Source organism: Protopterus annectens, chromosome 2.part0 (genome assembly GCF_019279795.1).
Source record: "Protopterus annectens isolate FY-2018-M chromosome 2.part0, PAN1.0, whole genome shotgun sequence".
Lineage (NCBI taxonomy): Eukaryota > Metazoa > Chordata > Ceratodontiformes > Protopteridae > Protopterus > Protopterus annectens.
This window is the reverse complement of record NC_056728.1, coordinates 310,756,198-310,768,253: the sequence shown is the minus strand read 5'-3', so window position 1 is coordinate 310,768,253 and position 12,056 is coordinate 310,756,198. Positions and strand designations below refer to the sequence as shown.

Genomic DNA, 12,056 nt, shown 5'->3' with positions numbered 1-12,056 from the left:
GTTAAGTCATTTCTTAACTTGTTCTGCAAACTCAATACATGGATAATAGTAAAGTCCTCACTTTTGATGTCAATTATGTTGCTAGGTTATGCTCATCACATCATTAAAACCTCCCTCACTACAGGCTCAAGGAGGCACAGCACTCAAGCTTGTCGTCCTCTTTGAAAATCAAACAGCACCACACAAAAGTTTAGATTGTCAGATCTTCTAAGTAATGAATATAGCTATAGGATTTTCTGGTACACAAAACTTCTGCTTTTCCTTCTAAACTGAAAACCACATAAGATTCAGCTGCATGCAATCCTCGACACACCTGTACAGAACAGAAGCTTTAATAACGATTTTGTTGTCTCATTCTACCAAATCTGGGTCACAGTAATGTGGTGATGGTTACAAGAATTTTAGCATTTTGTGCAGCCAGGCTTTATCACTGGTGCTTTGAATGCATTTAATGAAAAAAAATGAAATGCAGTTGCAACTGAGTAACACAAACCAAAATCTTATTAAAAAACTTTATTTGACAATATACATAAGAAACCCCCCTTCAATATTTTAAAAGACTCTACTGCATGGTGTACCACTATGGTTTAAATTCTAGCACAATAAAAACACAACAGCTATCCCATCTAATATCACCATGCCGGTATCTATACCTGTAAAACAATACCCTTTTTATATATTTATATATGTATAAAAACTTGATTACATCATATAAACAAAACAGTACAAAACCCCAATACTGATGTTTATTTCTTCACAGCACCAAGTTAAAGAAACTAACAGCAAGCCTGAAATGTGGCTACTGCCGTCATCACTGACTATGTAACAGTAATTGTTGCACCCCTAGGGAAACAAAGGCAAACAAACCAAATAGTAAGGACTGGTCAAGAAGCTTTTCATAAAAACTTGAGTGCAAAGCCCCAAATCATACAGCCATAATCCCATCTGTAAACTTATACAATTTTAATGCATGAGCACTTTCAAAACTTTTACGCAGCAAGTTGGGTCCAGTAGTCATCACTCAAAAGTGCTGCCAGATTCTGGCAAACCCCCCCATGTCACCCGATTCTGCCTGTAACATGCTTGAGTAAAGTTGGAGCAAAGAATACCATAATATAAATAAGTACATATGTATTCCAAGACAAAGAGGTTTACTAATTTTAAAAGATAAAATCCTTACTTTGTACAAAAGATCTTTCTACAGTACCAATGTTATACAGGCACATTAGCTGTACTGCATCACTGAAATGAAATACTTAAAAGTGGATTACATACAGAATGCGGCATGACAGGAGGCAAAGGGCTATTAAATACTCCAAATTTTGCACATTCCAGTCTCAAATATCAAACCTCTTTATGGGTCCTTAAAGAACCCAGCGCCAATGATTAACTACAAAAAAGCTACAGAACCCCTGTACATGTCTGTAGTGTCAAGGTGGTCTACGGTATAAAAAAACAATGGTCCCTCTTAAAAAGTTATTGTAAGGAAACTATAAAAATATTTTCTGTGCTTCAGAAGGGTCAGTGTAGACTGCAAGGTTTTCAGAGGCTCATCAAAAATACTTCACATAATTATACAGCTTTTGCTAGCAGCCCTCGATTCTCCCTACAAAAGAAGAGAAAAATGGTCAAGCAATACATTTTAACATACTTTTGTCAAACTATATAAAGCATTTAACAACTCTTATTTAAACAAAGCCTGAACGGCAGTCTGAACTTAAGCTACATTTCAAACTCCTGATACTGTTGAAATGAACTGTATAAACTGTTATAGTTCAAAGTAAGGACTTCTTGGTTTTGCCGCTCTTTTGTGTATAGATTACAAAGATGGCAGCCTTTGTAGGCACTATGTACAGTTAAACATGGAATGACTAGTTATTCATTGTCCTACAAACACTGGTCACAAAAAACAGATATGCACACCCCCCCTTACTTGTACAGTGAGGAAGCTTTCTGCAGTGGGAGACTGCTGCACTTAATAGATCCAAACTCAGCACACTACTGACTTCTCTCGCCCTCAAGCTAAAAGGCATAACATGGTGTCATGCAAAAGGCTAGGACAGCATGCCTGGCATATGTACATCTCATCCTCGATCCAATTGAGTACAAGCTACAGCAAATCAGCAGTTACAGGATGAAAGGTAGCCCACCTATGCAGGAGGCACTCTCCCAGACCAGTTGGGAGGGTAAGTATATAACATTTATACAAGACTTTGCGCCTTTTGCAATGGGTGATCATGAAGAGAAAGTCAGGCAGTGAAAACTGAACCTCACGAGTCTCTAGCCAGACAAAAAAAGCAAAGGCTTACAATGAAGACTCAAAGCAGTGAGTTGCCAGACAAGGACCAGAACTAGAAAATGTGGTACAAACAATTATGCTTGGTTAATCTATGAACATAACAAAATGGCAATAAAGATTTTTGAAATGAGCACTGGAAAAAAAAAAAAACATTTTCCAATGAATGATTAGCGAAGCCAAACAAAAACAATGCCATTCAATTCTCCAAAAAAAACTGATACCCCAATATACCAAAATACTCCTTGAGACATTCACCCCAATCCTGGTCCCACCTATCATAACCAACCACCAACACAATTCTCCTACACATTCCAACAAGGATTCAACATCCAACCCTGGTAATCTATGTTTCTTGCCATAAATATTAGAAGCATAAGAAAACTACTGAACTACATGCCTGGATTACCCAATACTAGCCTGACATTCTTGCTATAAAAACAGAAACTTGTCTTAAACCCAGTATAAGTGACACTGAAATAACACCTCCCACTAGATCTTCCATAATGACTACATAAAAAGGAAAAGTGGTGACGCTACTTTCAATATTTCCCCAACCACCACATCTCCCCCTACAACAAACCAATACCAAAATTCAGTTTAGCAGACCTGCTTACTACTTTCCTAAAAATAAACAAATCTAAACAAATATCCTTCCTGGTGATAATACAGTTTCACTGGAAGATACCCTACATAGGATACCCATAATATTAATTGGCTGGACAAACTCCCCTATACCTAGTATGCACCTGTATGGTTTCATACAACTAATAGCTTAACATATTATAGCAAGACATCAAATCCCTTAGTCTGAAACCATGTACTAGACACCAGCAAATTCAGCACCATAGGTACAATGTCAGAATATCTCAATGACCATCACCCAATCTATATAACCAGAAATCAAAGCTTACCCTTATAAATAAGGTTGGAAATTCAACAGACATTGCATTAAACCAATAGCAATGTATTCAAAAATAGCTAATCTAGTGCAGGAATAACTATCCCCCACACAACACTGCTTCCATCCATTTCACAGTAGTAACAATTAACTTCTAACCTTTTAGATGCTGTCTATAAAATTACAGGTAACTGCAAACTAGTCTCATTGTCTAAAGCCTTCATCAGTTTGTCATAGCAAACTTCTATTTCAAGCGTGCTCACTAGGTCCATCTCAGACCATCTTTCTATAATTCAAAAGGTACTCGTCCAGTGGTTATCAATACAATGGCATGCCACCCCCTCTCCATAGCTCCCAGTCACCACCAGTGCACCTCAAAAGGCTTGATCTTTGGTGGCTTCCTCTGACACTCAAAAACCCTCCATGTCATGCCTCCTTAATACAATACAATATGCAAATGACTCCACACACATCTCCCAAAAAATTTACTCGGGAAGCTTTAACAGCCACTGAAATATGGCTCAACTCAAAATTCATGTTCATCCCCTCAAAAATAAACCTACTCCTCCAATCCCTCTCTTGAAACAATTTAAAATCCTCACAATACAACCACTGGTATCACTTCTCATAGCAAATTAGGGATGACCATGGATGATCTTAATTTGTGTATACAAAATTGCATAAAAAAATTTACCAAAAGCAAGGCATGCTTTACAGAGCCAAAAACATTCAATGCAACTAAAACTACACACTTGCCACTATTTACCGCCTTCTCTCACTACTTTACGGTGCTCACATTCTTAACCACCAGAGCAGAAACTTGAAGTGGCTAAATTTGCAGTCAATACCCCTTTCAGAACCCACCACTGCGTCGCACTAAATCCTAAATTAATTAGAACTATTCTAACATACACAGCTTCTTACAAACTATAAACTATCGAGCATCCATCTGCTTGTCCAACATTAATACCATTCTATACAACAATGTTCCAATTGGTCATTAAAATCCAATGACCAAAAACTCTTCTCTGCCACAAATGTGTCAAATCAACTGGACAAGTCTGCACTCACCATGGTGATAAGGCCTGGAACTCCTCACATGAATTCAGCATATCAATACCTTCCCTCCAAGTCCATTAAAATAATTCTGAAAGACTTTCTAGACAAAATCTGGCTCGGTTCTTGCTCAATCCCAAGATAAACTACATCCCTAAATATGAGGTTTCATACATCTTGCACCACCTTAATCTTCACTCAGTTCTTTATTTCAATTTCTCTTCCCAGCCACTATAAATAGGTCATAACCCTGTTTTTTCCCCTCAATTCACATTGCAATTTCTGTTTGTATTAATCCAACTTAAACTTCAATTTCTCTATAAATTGGCTAATTTCTCTAAATATCAAACCATTGTTATATTTGCTCTTAATCAAGGTTAATTTTCAAAACGTTTTCACATTTTGTCTAATTTGGTATAATTCTTTAAATTGCAGATATTTGACTAAAGTTACTGTTCTTAATACTTTGGAGTTTCTCACCGGGCCTCCACTGAAATTGGACTGGACTTTCCTGTATTCAAATGTCAAAATAAAAGTTTATTTCGAAATGATCTGCTCAACTGCCTGCAACCATCCTCTACCTGGTGCACAACTGATTCATACATGTGCTTTTTGAAATGCACAGTGGCAAATGTCTCCTACCCCTTCAAAACAAAGGAAAACTGGGGATGGAACAATTATTCAGTACAACGGTGAACAGGCTCAGAAGCCCTTTCTGAAGGGTGTGTGTGCATTTTTCTCAGAGAGAAATATCATCACCTATACCTGTATGGATCCCCTTTTAATACTCAGATGACCATACCGAATTTTCATGAGATGAGAATTGTAACAAAACACCTGAACAGTGAATTTCTCAGGTCAAGTAAATGCTAACATGTCCCTTTCTACACTGTAGTGCAATCCCACAGTTAATGTATATAACTGGGGGGTGAGGAGGTCATAGCTCCCCATCTAGGTGGGTTTTATTTACTCCAGTGTGTTTCATTGAAGTTTGGTCAAGTGTTTACTTGTCCTGGGAAAAAAGTGCCATTTGGGTTTTTTGCAATCTGTCTCACGAAAAATGAAGTTCAATGATATGGCTGCTCGAGTATTAGAAGTATATCCATATTTGATATTATATTTTACACACGTATATAAATACACAAACACACATATATATATATATATATATATACACATACATATTTATACATATATACACACACACACATATATACACACACACTAAAAAAGTAGTTGTGTACACTTATCATAAATGTAGATGTTGAGTGTATTCACTGTTGCAGTCATCACATTTGGGTTTTCTGCTTACAGTAGCCCTCAGTCGGCCTGATTATCAAAGTCTTGGGTCCTGCATTGGTTGCCGTCTCATCTTCCATGACGTCAGGTGGTCAGGGGTATAAAGCATGCAGCCAATGCCATTATATCAATTTTTCTTGTCCCAGGTGTCCCCATAATGGGAAGCAATTATATACAAGGTTACACCACCAACAAAAAAGCAAATACACCAAAAAGCTTTAAGCATAGTAAACAAGAGTAGAGGTATGGTAAATAGATGTCAGGGGGCTGGAGGGCGGGCAACCAGGACTGCAACAGTGACTACACTAACATCTACATTTATGGCAAGTTCACACAACTGTACTATATTCTTCGTGTTTCACTGTTGGTCATCACATAGGTTCATAGGTTTATACTAGGCTATCTGCCCTAAGGCATTTATAAGCCTAGCCCAGAGTTTTTGTGGCTTACGCCACCCCTTATGTTAAAAAATACTGTGCCCATTAGTTTGTTGTGCCTCTGTCCAGCAGTGACAGAGATGATTCCCGGTAAACCTCGATCTCCCATCCACCGGTCAAGATTTCTCTTGAACAGAGCCAGCGAGGTGCTCTGCCTCACATGGACCGGGATTTTATTCCACAACACAGGGAGTCTCTGGGTGACAAATCTATCCCTCCAGCATGTCCTATTTATATCCGTACTAAGGTTTAAGTCACTTGCTCTAGTGGATCTGGTAGATTTGGATTTTTTGAGGTGGAGCATGCCCATTAATTCCGGGTTGGACATGGCCTTGTATGTCAGGCACAGGTCACCTCTGAGCAGACGGTATGCGACTGAATAGAGCTGGAGTTTCTTCAGTCTGGCAGCATGACCGATTTTGCAGTCCCTTTATCCTTTTGGTGAGGAACTTTTGGGGTCTCTCCAATTGCTGCAGGTGTCGGGTGCCATACATCCCGAATGGGGCATTGTACATCATTGGTCTGATAAGTGAAGAGTACAGGAGAACAATGACCTCACTTGATCTGGATGTGAATCCCTTCATGATCAGGTGGGCAATGTAGAAGGTTTTTCTAACCACTTTAGCAATGTGAGTGTCAAAAGAAAGGCCACTGTCAACCTGGGTCCCCAGGTCCCTGATCACCACTTCTGTGCTTAGTGGATTGCCACCTATATGGTAGCTTGGGGTTACCTTTTTCCCCTAAGGGTATGACCATACATTTTTTGGCATTTAACTTCAGGCCATGGCTCTGGCACCAGCTATCAGTTTGAGAGACCCCTCTGAAGGATATCTGTGTCCGATGTACTTTCCACTATGGCTCCCAGTTTGCAGTCATCTGCAAACTGTCAGCCATAGTCCTCCTATGTTAGCCTGTACTTCTGAGAAGTAGATGCCGAACAACAGGGGGCCAAGGACTGAGCCCTGTGGGACACCACTTGTGACCTTCTTGGAGCCTGACATGGCGCCAGCTACTCTAACCCTGTGGGTTCTGTCCTTTAGCCAGTTTGCAACCCATCTTGTGACATATGGGTCTACATTTAAGCTGGTAAGTTTCTCTATAATACCAGAGTGGGATATTGTGTCGAAAGCTTTTGCAAGGTCAAGGTAGGCTGTATGGACTGCCTTTCCCTCATCAATGGCCTTGGTGACTTTCGAAGTCGTCGACCAAGTTCAAAGGCATGATCTGCCCTTGACAAAGCCAAACTGGGTCGGGTCCAATGTCTGCAAGTCCCCTATGTCTTTGTTTATGAGTTCCATTATGATCCTCTCCATAGCTTTGCAGACCAGGCTTGTTAAGCTTATGGGGCGGTAATTACCAGGGTCCGTAGAGGCACCGCCTTTGTGGAGTGGGACCACAGTTGCCGTACGCCACTCCTTGGGCACGTATCCTGTGGTAAGGCTAAGATTAAACAGCTGCCTTATGTGCGGGTTTAGTTCCTCATTGAGTTCATGTAGCACACAGCCAGGGACACCATCCGGTCCCATTGATGCTGTGTTTTTAGCTTGAGAGAGCAGCTTTCACCTGCGCATTGGAGATGTCTGGGAGGCTGCACTCCGCTGGGATAGTTATCTCTCCTTTTGGGGGGGAGAGGGGGGTGAAGTTTGCACTGAACCTGTCTGCCAGTATGTTGGCAATGTCTGTGGGTTCAGTGATTTTTGTATCATTTTGGACTAATTCTGAGCATATCTGGGAGTTTCCACCCAGGTTTCTAACACAGCTGAAGAAGGCCTTATAATTGTCTTTTGAATCTATGGCAATTTTTCTCTCAAAGTTGGCCTTGGATGATTTTATGAGTGCTCGTATTTTTTTACTAATAATGATCAAAGGTGTCTTCTCTTTTATGGATTTTGCTCCATCATGTAACAGCTTTCCCCTCTTATTGTAAAGTTTGTTTATGGCTGAGGTCCACCAGACTGGACGTTTGCCCTTGGTGGAAAGAGTCTTGGTTTTATTAGGGATTGCCTGAACCATGCAGTCCTGGAGGTGTTCGTAGAAGGCATTTGTAAGGGCTTCCACAGCTTGGGTTGTGGTTTCCACTGGCTCGGGGGCCTTGAAGGATACCACACCAGTCTTGAGTAGTGTGAAGTTTGCTTTAGAGAAGTTCTTCACTGTGGTCTTTTTTGTTTGGGGTGGGGGGCGGGATGTGGATATCCAGTGAGATTAGTTTATGATCTGATCTCACCAATGAGGGATATACTTCCGGTGTGGAGCATTTTGTCCCCATGTTTGTGATGAGATCTAGTATATTTTCTCCTCTTGTGGGAATGGTGACTAGTTGTTCCATGGCATTTGAATTTATGAACTCCAGGAACCTTTGGGCTAGAAAGTTTGGGCTTGAGTAATATTCCCAGTCTATATTCGGGTAGTTGAAGTTACCCAATATAATGGTGTTTGGAGATGCATTTATACCCTCCAGTGTCTTCAGGAAGGCTGTGTGGGGTTCCTGAGTTTGAGAGGGTGGCCTGTAGCATGCTACAAATTGTAGAGCAGTTTTGCCTATGGTTAATTGCACCTGGATGGTTTCCGATGCTTCGTGCATTGCCACCAACCTGGAGGTGCGGGTATCCTTGAATATGGATACACCCCCTCCTTTTGTGGTGTGGTCCGGGTTTTGGGGCCGGAACGCATGATACGAGGTAAAACCTGATAGTGCCAGGTGCTCTCCGGAGCCTTGAACCAGGTTTCAGTCACAGCACAGACATCGATGTTCTCCATAATGAGAAGGGCCTCGAGTGCGTGCATTTTGAGATCTAGACTTCTGGCATTGAGCAGCATTACTCTTAGTTACTTCCCATTTTTGTTTTCTAGGATGGTAGGTTTAGAATTTGAGCCTTGCCTAAAAAGGCACTATGGGGGTGGCAAGAGCCTTAGCCAATATCCAGAATCCCAGGGGTGACAGGTGCAAGCCGTCCCTTGCAAAGCTAAGGATGAGAGCAGGTTATTAGATAGCATTAGGACCAGCTATCAGGCCCTGCAAGACTGCAGTGGCAAAGCCAGCTCTAGATTTAAAAAAAAAAAAATTGGCAAGTGGTAATGCTTGGTGAAGGTATGTGCAGAACTCCAGGTAGCAGCTTCTAGGATGTCCCTGGTAGGGACACCTCAGAAAGGCTGCTGAGGTAGATGCAGCCCTGGTTGAATGTGGTCTTATCCCTTGTGGGGTAGGTTTTCCATGGTGCTTACGGCAGATGAATGCAATGGCCTATCCACTTAGAAATGGTTTGCTTTGAGATGGCCTTCCCCTCTGCCCCTGCAGCAAATGCAACCAGCAGCTGTTCAGATTTCCTGAGAGGTTTAGTCCTGTCCAAGTAAAATCTAAGTTGGATGTGCACATCCAAGGAGTGCAGATTAGTTCCCCTTTGTTCTGTGGATTAGAAAAGGTTGGAAAATGAATGGAATGATTAAGGGCCACACTGGATACTATTTATGGCATGGAGGGATTGGTTCTGAGGGACGCCCTGCCCACATGAAAGATTATGAAAGGCTCCACTGCCATAGTGGCCTGAAATTCAGACACCCTTCTTGCTGAAGTGATGGCAAGAAGGAAGGCTTTTCCAAGAAAGGAATTTCAACTCTACATTTGCAGCTGGCTCAAAGGGAGGTAGAGTGAGCTTTTCCAATACAAAGTTGAGGTCCCAGGCTGAAGTAGGGGCTCTCCTGGGTGGTCTTAGGTTTTTGGCCTCTCTGAGGAATTGCTTCAGCAGTGGATGAGAGATGGGTGGTTCTGTATTGTAATGAGCTGAAGTGGCAGAGGCATGAATTTTGATGGTGGAAAAGAAAGGCCCTTGTAAATCATCTCAGTTAAGTATTGAAGAATCTGAGCAAACCGGTCTCCCTCTGGGCTCCCCCATTTGTTTCTCAACAAGTTGAATATCTTTGGTTCCAGTTTCCACTTGTGTGGGTCCATGAGATTTCCGCTTAGGTCGTCTGCCAGTGTATTTAGCTTTCCTGGCATGAATTGAACCTGGAGGTGCACTTGGTAGCTCAAGGCTGTGTTCCACAGAGCCATGGCTAGTATGCAGAGGGTATGAGTGGGTTCCCCCTGCTTGTTTATGTACCACATAACAGTGGTGTTGTCAGTCTTTACCAATAATTGTCCTGGAAGAATGTGGTCCTTGAAGGCTGTCAGAGCATTCTGTACAGTTAACATTTCTTTGATTGATATGCAGGTGCATTTGACTTGGGTTCAATTTGCCCTGAATGCACTGCCCTGCCAAGTGTGCCCCCCACACAGTCTGATGCATCTGTTAGGGTTTGGGCGGCAGGGGGTAGAGTTAACGGCAGTCCCTCGTTTTGGTGGCAGGTCTCTGCCCAAAGGAACCATCTGTAGACAAGGTATGATAGGAATCATTGATTTTAGATCCTGAGAATGTTGACACCATAGGCTTTTTAGATACCATTGTAGTTTCCTTACATGTAGTCTTGCATATGGAATTAGTAGAATGCAAGAGGCCATGAACCCCAGGGCTTGCAGTATTTTCCTTGCAGACATCAGAGTCTTTGTGGCCAGTAGTTTTGAAGTAGGCTGTCAAATGAACTTGTTTCTCTGGCATGAGGTAGGCCATCTGGGAAGTTGTATTCAAGCTTGTTCCCAGGAATGCAATTTGTTGGCAGGGTACAAGATGTGATTTCTTTTCGTTTATGGTGTACCCCAGAGAAGTCAGCAATTTCTTTACAAATGCCAGATTTAATAGTATGTCCTGGCTTTCTGCCTGAATTAAACAATTGTCTAAGTATGGGTATATTTTAATATTTCTTTGCCTGCAAAATGCAATGACTGGAGCTAGGCACTTTGTGAATACCCTGGGCGCAGTAGATAAGCCAAAGGGCAGTGCAGAGAACTGGTAGTGCATGTAGCCTGCTCTGATGTGTAGGTATCTTCTGCAAAATTCCCTTATTGGGATGTGCAGGTAGGCTTTCTAAATCCAGTGTTGCCAACCAGGCATCTTTGCCTAGCATGGGAAGCAGCTGAAGAGTTAGCATCTTGAATTTCGGGATTACCAAAAATGTGTTTAGGATAGACAGGTCCAAGATAGGACGCCAGGAGTCTTCTTTTCTGGGTACCAGGAAAAGTCTTGAGTAGAAACCTTGCCCCCATTCTTCTGGGACAGGTTGAATAGCCCTGATGCTTAAAAGAGAGAGAACTTGCTTTTGAGCCTCTACCCACTGATTTGGGGGTAGGTCTGGCCAACCGTTTGGGGTTGGTAAGGAGTGGAAGTGGAATCTGTACCATTGGAAAACTATTTAAAACCCATATGCCCTGGGTAACGAGTTCCCAATTTTTTGCATGCAGGGCATCTTTCCCCCTAAAGGAACAGTTGAGCAGGGCTTGGAAGGTTTAAAGTTAAGTCACCGAGTTAAGTCACCGAGTTAAGTCACCATGGGGGGAGTCTTACTACTCTCTCCCTGCTTTGAAAGTGGAGCCCCCCCAATGCTTAGGCCTGTGAGTACCTTGGGACTGAATCCTGGGTGTCCTGCTGGTTCTGGGTTTGGACTGAAGGCCTGGAAGAGGCAGGAAAGGACCAATTAGAGGGCCAATGCCTGCTAAATCTGGGAAGCTGTACTCGCAGGAAATCTTAACAGTTTGCATAGATTTAGCTTGTTCCATCTTTTTAAGTACTACTTTTGCTTTGTTGCCAAACAGGCAGTCTTGGTTTAAAGCAGCATCCAGTAATTTAGCTTTAACATGATCTGGCAAAGATTGCTCCTTAAGCCAAGCATGCCTTCTAAGTACATATCCAGTGACAGCAGCCCTGCCAGATGCCTTTAATGAATCAAAACCACATTGCAAAGTACATTTTCCAACTTGTTCAGCAGAATACATTAAATCCTGTAATTTCCAGCACATTCAGGAATCATTTTCTGTTTAAGCAATCCAATATGCTGCTGATACTTTAGCATATGAAACTGGCAGTTTAAGGCCCTAATAGCCAAAATTGCAGAAGTGTAGAACTTCTTACCCCATCTATCCAGCACCCTGGAATCTCTATCAGAGGGGTAGGATTTTTGGCAGTGCCCTTGGGGCCCG

The 12,056-nt window shown here is 42.0% G+C and overlaps 1 protein-coding gene across 1 annotated transcript in view; it reads right to left on the bottom strand.

Moving 5' to 3' along the window:
* Nucleotides 1-498: 498 nt before the first annotated feature.
* LMNB1 (lamin B1) overlaps nt 499-12,056 on the bottom strand; it is a 701,755-nt gene continuing 690,197 nt past the window's right edge. Inside the window, exon 11 of the mRNA XM_044060786.1 lies at nt 499-1,606. Within this exon, the coding sequence (XP_043916721.1) occupies nt 1,565-1,606 (42 nt within the window). The 3' untranslated portion in view covers nt 499-1,564. The remainder of the gene's footprint in view (nt 1,607-12,056) is intronic.